Consider the following 17,091-nt stretch of genomic DNA (forward strand, 5'->3'; position numbering starts at 1 on the left):
TGGAAATGGGTATTTGGAAATTGTGAATTACACACACACACACACACACACACCGTCCATGAGTCAGCCTGCAAGGGTTCCAGTCCACCATTAACCAACCCAGGTGTTCATCCTTCCCTCTGGGCTGGCCTTTAAATGAGCACCTGACATTGGCTATGATAGACGAGTGAGTGTGTGTGTGTGGGGGGGGGGGGGGGAGAATGCAATTACCTATTTGTTCTGTATGGGGAGGGAGTTTTACACTCGTGAGGCCCCATTTCCTGAACCTTCTCTACTATCATACTTCATAAATTTGTGCATGTTGTCTGCTTTAACCGCATCTTAATTCATTATGCTGAATCTATCCACCACTCTCATACCATAAAAGTCGTGTGTGTGTGTGTGTGTGTGTGTGTGTGTGTGTGTAAATACTATGCTTACTTCAGGCTCTAGTAAATGACAGCAAGTTCTCGGGTGTGCCGTTACTGAAACTGGTTGGGTGTGTATTCTCGGGATTCCATTACTGGGTGTTACCGGACTCCGCCTGCATGTGGATACAGAGCGCAAAATAAAGTCAGTCAGTTTTAGGGAGATCATATCATTGTCAGAGGACGCACAGGGGTACAGTCTCGTTGGAAAACTTCACTTTCCAAAGTAGGCCATCCATTCCCTGCTACACATTGCACCGTAGCTTTAACCTTCAGAAGACCAGTAAAAAGTGGTCTTAGGGCTGCGTAATAATAGTAATAATGTAAGTTTTCATGGACTCTTCTTAGGAGGTAACACCACAAACGTGGTCAAAATTCGAAGAGTCTTTAGCGGGTGTTTCTGGTAGGATTTATTGGAGAGTTAAGACTGAAAGAGGATACGCAAACACTTTAAACGACAAAAACAGGATAGGATATACAGAGATAACAGATGGCAGTAAAATACTCGAGGTGCAGGGTTATAGGATGACAGGAGAGGTCAGTTGTGGCAGGTTGAGAAATACGAAGTGGGCCTGGCAGGAGTCATGTGATGGTGGGTGTGTCCCGTATCGCGGCTCCTGGAGTGTGTGGCGATTGCCGAATAGTGCGTGGGCTGCAGGAGGCTCCTGAAGATGCGCAAGGGGTGCAGGAGTGCCGCGGGTGAGCCATAGGTCCCTTGTTTTTACGGCTGCTGCTCGTGGCGGGCGGATTCAGTCCCTTAACATTCTTGCCGAAGGTGGACGTTGGAGATAAGGTACCACAATGAAACCTGCCAGGAAGACGAAATCGTCAGGAGTCACGCTGGGACCTCTATTGACGAAGACGCCTGAAGGGCAGCTTGAGTCTGGAGTCGCATCACAAAGACTTTCGGTAGTGGAGTGGTCAGTTGTTGTCGAGTGGTGAGTCGATTGCCTAACTGGTTTGTCACAGTGATACCCGGGTATTTAAGAGGCGGTAAGATTAGGTCTGCAAAGGGTAACTATTCTCAAAAGGGAATGAGACGCTGAAGCCGAATGTCGCAAGCTTCTGGCCTTTCTCCTGTTGGTAGACTTGGTTTAGTTCGTAAGAACGGCACTTCTTAAGGAATAGGTCAGGTTATCTATACAGAGGTAGCTCTTGATCTGCTACCGCCGACATCGAGTGTAGGTGTAAGTGTCGTGGATTAACACTGCAGGTACAGATGGTAGGATAGACCACCAAACACAAAATTCGAGGGCTATTAGATCAGGTGAGGTCACAGCTTGTACCCTGCTACCCGGTCAAGGCGTCGTCATTAAAATGATATTTGTGGGTCGACCGTGAGAGCGTTACAAGGCTTTAAAGTCCTTGGACGGCGCCGTTCCTGCAGTTCCTTGCTTCAAAAGAGCACACCTTACTCTGATATCACGTAGAGTGCAACCTTCAAGGAGACTAAAGGATCCATTTAAAGATGTCCTTGGGTTGCATAATGACTGGTGATACTCTGGCGAGCTATTTCCGCCACGTGGCGATAATGGTGTGATCAGATGTGGTAATAGTGCTGGGGGAGGCGGCAGCTGCAGTCGACGTGGTCAGTCACTCAGTAGTCACTTGTGTGGTTGTCTGTGGTTGTTGAATATGATGACTACACTCCATGCTACTTGACCTGTTGATATTTGCATACGGAAACAGTCTTGCTAGTACGAATAAATAATGATCGGAGGGAATCATTGGATGGTTATCAGGTATGTGGTTAAACTTATGAAATCCTATAGGATGAAACTGGCAATTTGAAGTGGTTGATTCATGGTAATTATTGGCCGATGTAATATGGAAAGGTTACTTTCTTAGATTAATGGTAAAACTCATATACCTTGATAATATTTTTTTCTAGAAACCAGGCTGATGACTCAGCGTCGTGGTGCTTTATTAAGCTCGCAAAACTTTAGGTCCAGATTCATTGTAGATGTGGATTATGGACACATGAATGAAAGGGAAGGTTATCGAAAGAAATTGAGTTGTTGAAAAATAACAATATCATATTCAAAAAGGATTTGGAGATAGAGAGTACGTTCATGGATTGAACATAGAAAGCATTATAAGGGAGAATAGTAGCTTATTTTAGAAATACATAAATAAGAAAACCACAGAAAGGAAGTAAATGAAATTATCCTAAGATATGCCTAGAGTACATATGAAACAAAATTTTATCAGCCTGATGATTGTTTGTGAATTGGAATCTACCGCAACATGTAATAATCGCCATTTCTGTAGGCAAATAAAGCAAGATTCAGTATGCACTTGCTTAGCATACACAGTGTCTGTAATACAGCATTTTTTGAAAGTAGAAACAGCGTTATCCTGTTTACTCTGACATCACTGTGCCTATACCTTGAGAGTATGAGTATGTCTGTAATGATAGTATGTTGTGCATTTTCACTTCTGACCCTTATGGCGGTCATGCATATATTCCACATATCTTTCATAGTTGACATCTTCATCACAGACCCCATACTTTCATATCACTTTACTGTCTCCCATTCATCATTTCTTGTCACCAAATGTACATCTGATACAAGTTACGTATTTATGTATTGTGGAATTCTAAGTGTACACCTAGTAAGTTGTGGTGGAGATAGAGCTTACTATAGAGGAGCATAACTTAGAAGTGTGTTTGAATAGGGCAGTCCAGAAGCTTTTCTCTCATAATAAAACCACCAAGAAGAGTTCCTAGAAGGAACAAGGTCTCAGAGATTGAGAGAGAAGGACAGTAAACTGAAAAAAAATGCATCAAAACTGCCTGGAAAAGCAGATATTGTTATGAGATCGGTAAGGAAAACTTTTAGCTGGATGCATAAAAAAAGCTTAATGATACTATACAAAACATTCATGTGTCTTCATGGTAGGTGGTAGTCTGTAGGCAGCCAACTACCAGGGATGTAAATTACCCGTACTACCCGCCTGGGTATTAGGAGGGTTAGTGACAGCTGCGTAGTGAACCAGCACTTCAGTTGTTGTCAAGTTTCACTCTTCTGACCCAGGCAACTGTCTTATTTCTCTGCCTCACCCACACATGGACTACTGGCATTCTGTCCAGAAACATACAGTTTCTTCTTGTCACACATAAAACTTGACAACACTTAACTCACACAGCTCATTCTTCGTACCTCTACATTTTTCTGTGGTAAGTGCTATGTGCTGGCCCTGCCTTTTGGCAAAATGGTAGGAGCAATAGATAGTAGTTGGTAGGAACATTTCCTCAGGAGCATTAGAAGTAGTAGGTAGGAACATTATAACATCAAGAGCATTAGGTAGTAGTAAGTAGTAACATTAGGTAGGAGTCTCTGCAAACACTGCAATCGAGTGCCCTTTGCGAATGGCCTGTTAAGCATGAGGCACTAAAGGCTAAGAAGCTGCAATGGAGCTCACTAGTTATGGCCACCCCCTTGACGAAGTTCTGGAAGGGAATGGGCATCAGAGGTATAGATAGATAGATGAATAGTTAGATAGATAGATAGATAGATAGATAGATAGATAGGTGTTCTCATTTGATGTAAAACATTTGCCCATGAGTATGTGGCCATTACTATGAACAATATTTGGTGAGTCAAGTCATGAGTAAATTAATGGATCAAGATTATTAACACCTTTGATGATTTTGAATTACTTCTATATTTAACCTGTCAGTCCTTTCTTTTGTAAGATGAATAGATTCAAGTCGTTTCTTCTCTTGTAAGATTTACTTTTCCAGGAATCATCGTAGTAGCCTGATGCTGCACTCCCTTCACTCTCCCTCTTTCTCTTTTTTTTCAGGTAAGCTGACCAAAACTGAATACAGAATTCAAGAAAGGGAGGAACCAATATTTCTTTGGACTTAAATTTGAAGGCCCCTACCTGTGATTCCCAAGAATTTTGTTCACATTTTTCACCTGCTTCTGTACATTGTTACTAGGTTTTAGGTTAACAGAGATTATTGTGCTCGAGGCTTTCTTGATTTACTCTCTGCAGTTAGAAGAAGCAGCTTAGAAGAATTCATACAGTAGCTTGCATTTTCACTTTTGCTATCAGTGTGTAGAACCTTGCACTTATTGATATTACAATTCATTAGCCACCTATGAGCCTAGTGTATCAATTTGTCTATGTTAACCTGAAGCTGGAGAGGTTCATTTGAAGATTGAAGATTTTAAAGAATGTATAACTCTCATTGTTACAAAAAACATTGCGGGCCATTTTGCTTCGTATTCAGGAAATTCTTTCATTATATGTACATCTCTCTTCCAGTAGGAAGTATGATGTAGGTACTTAAATCTCAAATTAATGACTTACTGGTGTCTTTGTTTGATTCATTATGAATTTAAGTTTTTGATATTAGTTATGCAAAATAGAAAATCTGTCATTGATCACTGGTATTATTTAAACAGTTTTGCATATTATTATTGCTGTCTGTGTACAGCAGAATGAAAATTATTCTTCCACTTATTTTTGAAATTATCATTCTAGGTTTAAGCCTATTACTGTATATGTTTCATAGTAAAATTTTGATATCTCTTCCAGAACTGATGATGGCGATATCTTCAAAATGGCACAGAAACAAAGAAAAACAGTTTACAGTGCACATTGGAATTTCCTTCCCACTTAAGCCTCAAAAGCCACCATGGTTTACTCTTGTTTGTGCTCTTGTGATGAATTTCTTGGCTTCAGTCTCTGCCAAAGATAAGGTAGACCCCTCGGAATACCGTCATCGTGGGGATTTACACTTGGTTCGTGAGTCTAATGTGCATTCTCTTGCATGGGTTGTAGAAATTGCAAGTGGATGCACTATCAGTGATTTAATAGGTGGCTTTAGAACAAAAGGCCAAATGAAATACAATATTAGTTGTGAAAGTGGTATGAAATCAAGATCTAATCACTCTAAAGACTATACATGTAATTTAGATAGCGATGTTCCTCTATCTAGTGGCATGAATAACTCAGTGGGACAAGAGATGTGTTGCTGTGATAAATTAGCTCAGCTCATTCTTATAAAGGAGCTGAATTTTCTCAGAAATGTATATATTGTTGCTCATCCCTTCTTCTGGACTTATTCTCAAGTAAAGAAAAAGTGGAGGACCAGACAAAAGCGAAATATACAAAGAATGCACAAGAGCAATGCCTCTTTTCTGATATTGGATAACTGGAGGAAACACGTTACAGATGAAGTAATTTTCCTGAGGATTGAGACTTGTTTGGAGCATTATTTTGGTAGCCATCCCTGTGTTATTTATGCTAAACAAGAAGTACTTAGACCACGGATGAAACGAAGTAGAGTAGAGTTTCTTGACCCCTTATATGAGGAGCAGTGGCATTTGGTAAGATTTTGATTATGATAGAAGTGTTGGAGACTACTTTCTTATATACTGGTCATAAGATTATAGCTAACAAGGATATATATTTTTTAGAACTTTGAATATGTATAAAATTGCTAATAATTATAAAGTTGGTGTTAAGTGTATCTAAGTTGTTAGCTTTTTCTTTTTTTTCTTTTAGTGAAAACATTAGTTGAGCATTTTTTTTTCTTGTTTTTTGCCCAAATTTTTGTAGGTGTCTCATCTGCATGGATATCAATGTGTCTTAACCAGTCAGTATATGAATTTTTTGCAATATCAACCATGCTGATTAACCCTAAAAAATCATCGTATTTTAGTATGAAATTTGTGTCTAAGCACAGTATTGTGTGGCATGTAGCTGCTGTATATTGCTTAGATTGTTTTATAATTATTGTTGATATTTATGGCATTGTTTTTTGTTGACCAAGTGTAAACATGAAATATTTGAAAGAGAGAAAGGTTGATTTTTAGTGGATGAATATGATGATGTTAGGTTCTTATTTAGTGTGCTGTATGATAATGTTTTTAATGTATATGGCTTGATGTTTGAGTAGAGAAAGAGACAGAGAGAGCTTGCCTTTGAAGTGGTCATGTGATACTAAGGTGGTACTGTATTGAGAATATGATATAAATGAATGCCTACATTACTGTGATATTGTTTTATGTAGCTAAATATTTTATGTCATCATTTGTAGTTCCAAGTATAGAATAAGACAACTCATTCTTAAGAAGTGTGATAACCAGTCCTATAATATGTTTTGCAAATTAGTTTTGTTAAGAGAATTAGTTTCCCTTGATTGGTAGTAGTTTCTCTTTGTGTGTGTTCATCCCTTGGGGACTTGATTTTTATCATATAGAGGAAGCAAGTAATGCCTGCTTTACTCTATGATGGCCAGAAATATGCAGACTCACTTTGTAGATATTTTAAATGAAAAATTGTGAAGCTGGTCAACAACAAAAGTGCTGTGGAAATATTTTGTATGTACCACCTTACGTTGACTGCAGGAAAAGTTCATGGTAAAGAGTAATATTTCAGGTAGAGATTAAGCCTTCATTCAGACATCAAAAATGTATTGCCTTTTTTTATATCTTTTCACAATACATGTTGTATTCTAAATGTCAGTCATGGAAATATTAGCCATTTCGTTTTGATAAAAAATTGTAACATTCGTACACAACTAGTAGATCACTATCTCTGATTGTTGGTTCCTGATAATCAGTTATTTTTTGATATGTAACCATTGGCTGATGCTTCTATTCTTAGCTGGAAAGGTAGCTGTCTTAAGTTGGAAAATTTTCTTCCCATCAGCAGTTTGTCTCATAAGCATGATGTATTCTGTCTAGAAATATTAGGGTTAGGACCTTCTTACCCTCTGCTATTTTATTGGGGTACACTTGCTCTTCCCACTAGTTACTCTTGTTTCAGTCAAGATGTGAGTGAATTGTCTGTATCCAAGATCCAGTGGGCAATGAAATCGTCTTTGTAGTGGTCTGTGGTTGGCTGAGGATAGGCCAAGAATGAGCAAGTGGATGTTTAATTGAAACATGAGTGACAGTTTAGGAAACTGAGTTCACCACCAGACAAGTAGATGGTTAGAAAGACCAAACTTTAATATTCCTTGAGAAAATATTTCATGCTCATGGAACTCCATCTCAGGGAAGAAATGTTTTTCAAAAATCAAATTTTTTTCTTTTTATCATGGGTGACTAGTACGTTATTTAAAAAATGCATTTTTCTGTCATTTTTTGATTATGCTTCTGCACCAGTACTCTCCCCATAATCTTTCTATTGTTACATGGAATTTTGTTTATATTTAGGCATAAAAACAGATTTACAAGGTATTTAGATTTAGTTTGTGTTTTGTGGTATTAGATATTTCTGTCCCCTATCAGTATATTTTAGATCACTAAATTATTATGTTCAAGTCTTCATGATACTTTCATTTTCTTCGATTTACAGAAAAACTCTGTATCTGGTCAGTATGGTATTAATGTTGTTGGTGCTTGGGAGAGTGGCATCACTGGTCGAGGTGTCACTGTATGTGTCATTGATGATGGGCTGGAATGGCGGCACCCAGACTTGAGAAACAACTACAGTCCCACAGGGTCATATGACCTGAACTCTGATGATCCTGATCCATCTCCTGTTAAGAATGGAGGTAAGTGTGATATTAGTTTCCTGTATATGTAAATGCTATACATGTGTGAAGGTACGTTAAACTTTGCTTTTCAGCGAAACGCTTGATTGGATGCTGTAGGTTATGAAATTGATAGGGAAGAACTGTTGTGTAAGGTATACTGACATAGTTTATCATTCCATGATATAGAGACCGAATTTGTTAGTGATAAAGATCTACATTTATAGATGATTTGTTACTTTGCATGCAAAATGCAGGATTATCAATAGGGCTTCCTCTGTCTAGATCGTATATGCCTGATCTACCCTTTGTTAATGGGAATGAAGTTGAGAATAGTATAGTAATAGAAGTATGTGAATAATTATCTTAGTGTTGCCATTTTCCTGCCATGAAATATAATTTTTACATCTTATTTTGTAATGGCCAATGCACTTATAGAATCCCTTTGCATTTACTTCCTCCTCATGATGTCATATTTTGCAAAAGCCTTTGCTCCAAGTGCAACATACTCTACAATAGATAATGGCTAATAGATCAATTGGTTACTTGGCAGGTGGTAACAGAAATGAAATTTCTTTGAAAAATAAAGCCTTTGTTTTTGGATCTTTGCTTAACACTTGTTTTCAAAAGTGTGAGTGAAGTATCTCTCTTCATTAGCTGACAGAATTAGATATGGAATACTATATTGTAATGGCTAGAGAATAATATATACTTTGAAATTTGTAGTGGTTTATGATAATGATAATTTTTATATACCTAATTGATTTTCCCACCTTAGCAAAGGAGCAACAGGAACAAAACAAACAACAGCCTCATTTGCACTCATCTACTATTGGTTTGTCACATATAATGTACTAAATTCAGAGCCTACCATCTACAGCCAAACCCTGCAGAATATTCCATGATAATAGTAAACATAGGATTTAGTGGTTTCTCAGTTTCAATCTAGAATTACTTGATTTCAGAACGAAATGAACATGGTACAAGATGTGCTGGAGAGATTGCTGCAGTTGCTAATAATGTGTGTGGTGTTGGTGTAGCATACCGAGCTAATATTTCGGGAATTCGTGTGCTTGGAGGACGTATGACTGATTCAATGGAAGCTGCAGCATTCATACAGGGACTAGAAGTGAATGACATATATTCCTGTAGGTAAGCAGGAAAAAAAATATTTGCTTCACTGAAACATTGTACATTAGCTTGTCATAATTGTGATACTTTCTATTCCAGATATTTACAGTAACTTTCAGCTTGCCTCTTTTACACATCTTTGTGACTAATTCTATTGATAGGTAATTTGAATTTTGTTATGGAGGCTTTGGAGTTGACTTACATTCAGGAAGGGAATAAAATGTATGGAACATGGAAAATATGAGGTTACTAGTTTTGCAGGTATGTTTAACATTTCAGGTAACTGGATTTGGATATTATTTTGTAACTTTTCTAAAGGATGGCTCATTTGATAACTGTTTCCTTCCCTACACCTTGAAGCTTTGGAACTCTCTACCCTCTTATGTCTCCCAACAACTGTGACTTGGCACATTTAAGCACATTTAAACAAAACAGGCTTTTCACTTCCAAAAAATTTCAAGTTTCTTCTGTCTCATGTTTATCCCTTTCACTCCAGTCGCCTTGCCACATTTCATGTTAAGAAAATTTACACGACCTCTTCTCTCTTCACCAAACCACTGCCCACAATTCTCTCACTTTGCATACCAACTTGACCCAACACCCTAAATCTGCTATCCTATCATCAAATACATTCGAGTCCTTCAAAATACTTACCTCCTCAATTCATCACTCTCAGTATCTGTTACTTCTTTTTATCCTGACCATATTTCTTCACTGGTATCTTTGTTCCTCTCTCTGTGTATTATATATACTCCATTTACTCATTTTTAAAAAGACATTTCACAACTGCCTACATTCTGTTTGTCATTTACTGTTGCAGACTTCATTCTCTGAATCATACCAGAGAGGGGGTGGTATTACTTTTCAACAAACTTCATTACATTTTGATGGTGTATTTGAATTCCCTGGCAGCTGGGGTCCGGATGATGATGGAAGAACAGTAGATGGTCCACACCACCTGGCTTCACGTGCATTGGTGCACGGCATCACGTATGGGAGGAAGGGATATGGGGCCATATATGTTGTTGCATCTGGTAATGGTGGAAGGAACAAGGACAACTGTAAGCTGTTTGAATTACTGTTTTTCTAAGGCCGTCATATTCTTTCAAGTTTTAGGTCAAATTTAGATCAAATTGTACTTCTTAGTTTGGTGAGGCTAAATTATGGTGGCTTAGAATAAAGATTGTTATATGTATTTTTTGTGTATATGATACTTCATAAATTAAGCTAGTGAGTAGGTATGGTGGTTTATTGTTTTGATGTTTCTGTTGTCAAATAGTGATAAATGAATGTGAATAGAAGGGTTTTATGTATTGGGCATTCCCAGAACACTTTAAGTCTGATTGATAAAACTTAGAAAAACTTAAAGAATTGAGGTTTTTTAGAGTGATGATGAATATGGCATTGGGAAGACAGAAATTGAAAGTTGGTTGATATAAAGAAGGAAGATTTGAACATCTTTTTCCAATTATTTACAGATTTGGGTCTTAATGTTTCAACCCACAAGTGGGAAGGAATTAAGGGAGGAATTAATAAATGTATAGTATTACATTATTTAAAAGAATTTGATAAAAGAAAAGAATATTTTGGGTAAGAAAGTCATTGGATAATCATGTGAATGGAAGCATGGCGTGATAGTACAAAAATTTTAAAAAGTTTAATGGATGACAGCACATTAAAGATGTGAAACATGTTGAAAGGTCTTAGTGGAGAGATAGACCAAGCAGTGGATGGTGAGTGTCTGTGAATGAGGTTTTTAAGATTTTTTTTTTTTTTTTTTTTTGTCGCTGTCTCCCGCGTGTGCGAGGTAGTGCAAGGAAACAGACAAAAGAAATGGCCCAACCCACCCCCATACACATGTATATACATACGTCCACACACGCAAATATACATACCTACACAGCTTTCCATGGTTTACCCCAGACGCTTCACATGCCCTGATTCAATCCACTGACAGCACGTCAACCCCGGTATACCACATTGATCCAATTCACTCTATTCCTTGCCCTCCTTTCACCCTCCTGCATGTTCAGGCCCCGATCACACAAAATCTTTTTCACTTCATCTTTCCACCTCCAATTTGGTCTCCCACTTCTCCTCGTTCCCTCCACCTCCGACACATATATCCTCTTGGTCAATCTTTCCTCACTCATTCTCTCCATGTGCCCAAACCATTTCAAAACACCCTCTTCTGCTCTCTCAACCACGCTCTTTTTATTTCTACACATCTCTCTTACCCTTTCGTTACTTACTCAATCAAACCACCTCACACCACACATTGTCCTCAAACATCTCATTTCCAACACATCCATCCTCCTGCGCACAACTCTATCCATAGCCCATGCCTCGCAGCCATAGAACATTGTTGGAACCACTATTCATTCAAACATACCCATTTTTGCTTTCCGAGATAATGGTCTCGACTTCCACACATTCTTCAAGGCTCCCAGGATTTTCGCCCCTCCCCCACCCTATGATCCACTTCCGCTTCCATGGTTCCATCCGCTGCCAGATCCACTCCCAGATATCTAAAACACTTTACTTCCTCCAGTTTTTCTCCATTCAAACTTACCTCCCAATTGACTTGACCCTCAACCCTACTGTACCTAATTACCTTGCTCTTATTCACATTTATTCTTAACTTTCTTCTTTCACACGCTTTACCAAACTCAGTCACCAGCTTCTGCAGTTTCTTAAGATTTAAGTATGCATTTATGAATTGCACCAGAGTAACAGTTAACTGTACAACTTATGAAGGTGCAAGTAGTTTAAAGCTGATAGCAATACTTTCTTGAAAGCCTTTGTGGAACATTAAGAACAACTGGAGAGACTGACCATAGAGAGGGACATTCTTGACCCTATGTTAATAATTTTTTTGCTGCAGAAAGTGATTGTTAGCATAGACTGTATTTCACTTTAGCTTCTTCACTTCTCTTTTTACTGTTAGTACATACCACATACAACTTTAGTTAAGCATTACACTGTAGATCTGACACAGCCATTTCCTTCTTTACTATTGCTGGCAGTGGCTCTTTTGTTGTTAACACACATTTCCACAAACTGTTCGACATTTACATTCATGATACTGAATACCCCATGTCTGCAGTTATACCCTCAACTACCACATTACTCACCTGCATTTGAATCACCCATCACTAATATCTGGTCTCTTGCATCAAGACTGCCAATACACTCACAACTGCTCCCAAAACACTCTCCTCACATGATCTTTCTTTTCATGGCCAGGTGCATAAGCACTAGTAATCACCCATATCTCGCCATCCACTGTCATTTTTACCTGCATTAGTCTAGAATTCACTCTCTTACAGTGTATCACACACTTTTGTAACTCCTACTTCAGGAGTAGTGCTACTCATCTCTTAGCTCTTGTCCTCTCACCATCCCCTGACTTTACTTATAAGACTTTTCCAAACCATTCTTCCCCTTTACCCTTGAGCTTTGCTTCACTCAGAGCCAGAACATCCAGGCTTCTATCCTCAAACATGATACCTGTCTCTCATCTCATTTCATCATGGTTACGTCAACACATATTAGGACATCCCAGCCTGAGCCTTTGAGGAACATGAGCACTCCCTTCGTGGTTCCCACTTCAGTTCCATCTTATAGAAATTGAAATACAAGAAAGGGAGGGTTTCCTGGCCCCTGCTTTTCCCCCCATCAGTTTTTTTTTTTTTTTTTTTTTTTTGCCGCTGTCTCCCGCGTTTGCGAGGTAGCGCAAGGAAACAGACGAAAGAAATGGCCCAACCCACCCCCATACACATGTATATACATACGTCCACACACGCAAATATACATACCTACACAGCTTTCCATGGTTTACCCCAGACGCTTCACATGCCTTGATTCAATCCACTGACAGCACGTCAACCCCGGTATACCACATCGCTCCAATTCACTCTATTCCTTGCCCTCCTTTCACCCTCCTGCATGTTCAGACCTCGATCACACAAAATCTTTTTCACTCCATCTTTCCACCTCCAATTTGGTCTCCCTCTTCTCCTCGTTCCCTCCACCTCCGACACATATATCCTCTTGGTCAATCTTTCCTCACTCATTCTCTCCATGTGACCAAACCATTTCAAAACACCCTCTTCTGCTCTCTCAACCACGCTCTTTTTATTTCCACACATCTCTCTTACCCTTACGTTACTTACTCGATCAAACCACCTCACACCACACATTGTCCTCAAACATCTCATTTCCAGCACATCCATCCTCCTGCGCACAACTCTATCCATAGTCCACGCCTCGCAACCATACAACATTGTTGGAACCACTATTCCTTCAAACATACCCATTTTTGCTTTCCGAGATAATGTTCTCGACTTCCACACATTCATCAAGGCTCCCAGAATTTTCACCCCCTCCCCCACCCTATGATCCACTTCCGCTTCCATGTTTCCATCCGCTGCCAGATCCACTCCCAGATATCTAAAACACTTCACTTCCTCCAGTTACCTTCTACAATTATTATTATATTATTATTATTTTTATTATTATTATTATTATTATTATTATTATTATTATTATTATTATTATTATGATTAATATTATTATTATTACTTATAATTATTACTATTATTATATTATTATTATTATTATTGTTATTATTATTATTATTATTATTATTATTATTATTATTATTATTATTATTATTATTGAAGCAGAGCATGTGAAGCGTCTGGGGTAAACCATGGAAAGTTCTGTGGGGCCTGGATGTAGAAAGGGAGCTGCGGTTTCGGGCATTATTACATGACAGTTAGAGACTGAGTGTGAACGAATGGGGCCTTTGTTGTCTTTTCCTAGCGCTACCTCGCACACATAAGGGGGGAGGGGGATGTTATTCCATGTGTGGTGAGGTGGCGATGGGAATGAATAAAGGCAGTGTGAATTGTGTGCATGTGTATATATGTATGTGTCTGTGTGTGTATATATATGTGTACATTGAGATGAATGGGTATGTATATTTGCATGTGTGGACGTGTATGTATATACATGTGTATGGGGGTGGGTTGGGCCATTTCTTTCATCTGTTTCCTTGCGCTACCTCGCAAACGCGGGAGACAGCGACAAAGCAAAATAAATAAGATATAGATATTATTATTATTATTATTTGAGTGACCAAGAGCTGCACATGTAAGAGGGTGAAAGGCATGCACAGGATAGAGTGAATTGGAACAATGTGGTTTACAGGGGTCAATGTGCTGTTAATGGATAGCATGGAAAGGTCTGTGGGGCTTGGTTTTGGGTAAGGAGCTTTGGTTTTGGTGCATTACTGGTAGTGGCAAGAGAATGGATTTGAGTGGAAGTGACTTTTCTTCAGTTCCTGGTGCTACCTTGCTAATGCAGGAAATAGTAATAAGTATGGAAAACATTATTATTATTATTATTATTATGGCAGGGATACATGATGTCTCCATGGTTGTTTAATTTGTTTATGGATGGGGTTGTTAGGGAGGTGAACGCAAGAAATTTGGAGAGAGGGGTAAGTATGCAGTCTGTTGTGGATGAGGGGGCTTGGGAAGTGAGTTAGTTGTTGTTCGCTGATGATACAGCGCTGATGGCTGATTCGGGTGAGAAACTGCAGAAGCTGGTGACTGAGTTTGGTAAAGTGTGTGAAAGAAGAAATTTGAGAGTAAATGTGAATAAGAGCAAGGTTATTAGGTTCAGTAAGGTTGAGGGACAAGTCAGTTGGGAGGTAAGTTTGAATGGAGAAAAACTGGAGGAAGTGAAGTGTTTTAGATATCTGGAAGTGGATTTAGCAGTGGATGGGATGGGGGAGGTGGCGAAGGTTCTGGGAGCGTTGAAGAATGTGTGGAAAGCGAGAACGTTATCTCGAAGAGCAAAAATATGTATGTTTGGGGCAATGGTGGTTCCAGCAGTATTATGTGGTTACGAGGCATGGGCTGTGGGTGTGGTTGTGCGGGGGAGGGTGGTTCTGTTGGAGGTGAGATGTTTGAGGACAGTGCGTGGTGTGAGGTGGTTTGATCGAGTGGGTGGTGAGAGGGTGAGAGAGATGTGTGGTAATAAAAAGAGTGTGGTTGAGAGAGCAGAAGAGGGTGTATTGAAATGGTTTGGTAACATGGAGAGAATGAGTGAGGAAAGATTGACAAAGAGGATATATGCGTCAGAGGTGGAAGGAACGAGGAGAAGTGGGAAACCAAATTGGAGGTGGAAGGATGGAGTGAAAAAGATTTTGAGCGATTGGGGCCTGGACGTACAGGAGGGTGAAAGGCATGCAAGGAATAGAGTGAACTGGAACGATATGGTACATGGGTTGATGTGCTGTCAATGGATTGAACCAGGGCATGTGAAGTGTCTGGGGTAAACCATGGAAAGTTTTGTGGGGCCTGGATGTGGAAAGGGAGCTGTGGTTTCGGTGAATTACACATGACAGCTAGAGACTGAGTGTGAACGAATGTGGCCTTTGTTGTCTTTAACTTGTAGGGGGTGCCATTTTATGTGTGGCAGGGTGGCGACGGGAATGGATGGAGGTAGCAAGTATGAATATGTACATGTGTATATATGTATATGTCTGTTTATGTATATGTATGCATACGTTGAAATGTATAGGTATGTATATGTGTGTGTGTGGGCATTTATGTATATACATGTGTACGTGGGTGGGTTGGGCCATTCTTTTGTCTGTTTCCTTGTGCTACCTCGCTAATGCAGGAGACAGTGACAAAGGATGATAAAAATTATTACTATTATTATCATTATTATTATTATTATTAGTAGTAGTAGTAGTAGTAAGAGTAGTTGTAGTAGTTGTAATTCTGTTCTTCCATTTCCTGACTTTGCAAGGTAGTGTCAGGGACGGATAATAAAGTTTTCATGGGAAGATCCTTTCTTGGTTCTGACGTTTGTTTTTACTTTTAGAAATTGATAGTACAATAGAGGAGAATTTGCTGTTCCTTTCTTGCCCTTGCATAATTTCCTTTAATAATGTTCAAGAGAGATGTGGGTGGTATTCCTTTTCCCCAATCTACTGAGAAAAATCTGAATACATCCTCTTTGCTGTTCCCACCCTGTGTTGGGTGGCAAACGTTTAGGCAAAGAGGGTTAGCTTTTTATGGTCTTTGACATGGGAGCATCTTGTTGCATCAGTATAACATAATGCCCTCAACCTTCCACCTGGTGTCTGATATTGAATCCATAGTGTTTTGGATTGGGATTACTGGGTGCTACCGTTGCTTTGCAGAGCCCTTTATATGTAGGGTTGCTGTATTATACATTTATCCTGGCAGGTTTTTGTAGATCATCATTGAATGCAAGTTATTGTTCTGATTTCTCATGACAAAATATTCAACTCAGCTTTAATGTGTGTTTCAGGTAACTTTGATGGCTACGCTAACTCAGTGTACACAGTAACAATAGGAGCAGTAGACTTCAAAGGTCGAATGCCTTACTATGCTGAGGAATGTGCAGCAATGTTGGCAGTAACCCCAAGCTCTGGAAGCAATGGCCGAGATATTGTAAGTCCTTCATCAATCATTAGTTACTGGTAAATCTAACTTTTCTGCTAAATTTTCCAGTCAGTAACCAACACTGCTTGGTCTGTTATATGGGTAATGATAATGGAAAGTACAGTTGGCTTTTGTGATCTGTCAGATGTGATGATTTGTAAATCTCATGTAAAGTAAATAGAAACTCTTGAGTGATATAATTAATGCACATATCCAGTTTACCACTCATTTACACAGGTCCTCATATATACCTTAACCATTGGTGCCTCACTTTATTCAGAGAGTCTTTTTTTATTTAATATGATCGATTCTCCTTTAATTGGACTGCATCAGCTCTTTGTTTATAGTTATATATGAAATTTGTTATATGAAAGTTGATAAAGACAAGATCAATGTGCTCAGAAGACGTTTGTAAAATGTCAAGTAAGGATGTATGGAAAGGTTGCAAGTTCAAATATTTAGGATATGTTTGTAGTAGTGATACTGGAACTTATCACAGGTGTTATAATCCTGAAGGGCAGGTTGGAGAAAGCTTGCAAACAGCAACTAAAATCACTCTTGA

At 39.0% G+C, this 17,091-nt stretch overlaps 1 protein-coding gene across 3 annotated transcripts in view; it reads left to right on the plus strand.

Annotated features, from left to right (window-relative positions):
* The first annotated feature begins 1,835 nt into the window (after positions 1–1,835).
* LOC139766096 (proprotein convertase subtilisin/kexin type 7-like) overlaps positions 1,836–17,091 on the plus strand; it is a 36,415-nt gene continuing 21,159 nt past the window's right edge. Inside the window, exons 1-6 of one of the 3 annotated variants that reach the window (XM_071694251.1) lie at positions 1,836–2,149; positions 4,959–5,752; positions 7,731–7,929; positions 8,874–9,060; positions 9,952–10,100; positions 16,396–16,538. In XM_071694251.1, coding sequence (XP_071550352.1) covers positions 4,964–5,752; positions 7,731–7,929; positions 8,874–9,060; positions 9,952–10,100; positions 16,396–16,538 — 1,467 coding nt within the window. In that variant the 5' untranslated portion in view covers positions 1,836–2,149; positions 4,959–4,963. The remainder of the gene's footprint in view (positions 2,150–4,958; positions 5,753–7,730; positions 7,930–8,873; positions 9,061–9,951; positions 10,101–16,395; positions 16,539–17,091) is intronic. The other 2 variants (XM_071694253.1, XM_071694252.1) reach the window with 2 other exon arrangements.

This window comes from Panulirus ornatus, chromosome 57 (genome assembly GCF_036320965.1).
Source record: "Panulirus ornatus isolate Po-2019 chromosome 57, ASM3632096v1, whole genome shotgun sequence".
NCBI lineage: Eukaryota > Metazoa > Arthropoda > Malacostraca > Decapoda > Palinuridae > Panulirus > Panulirus ornatus.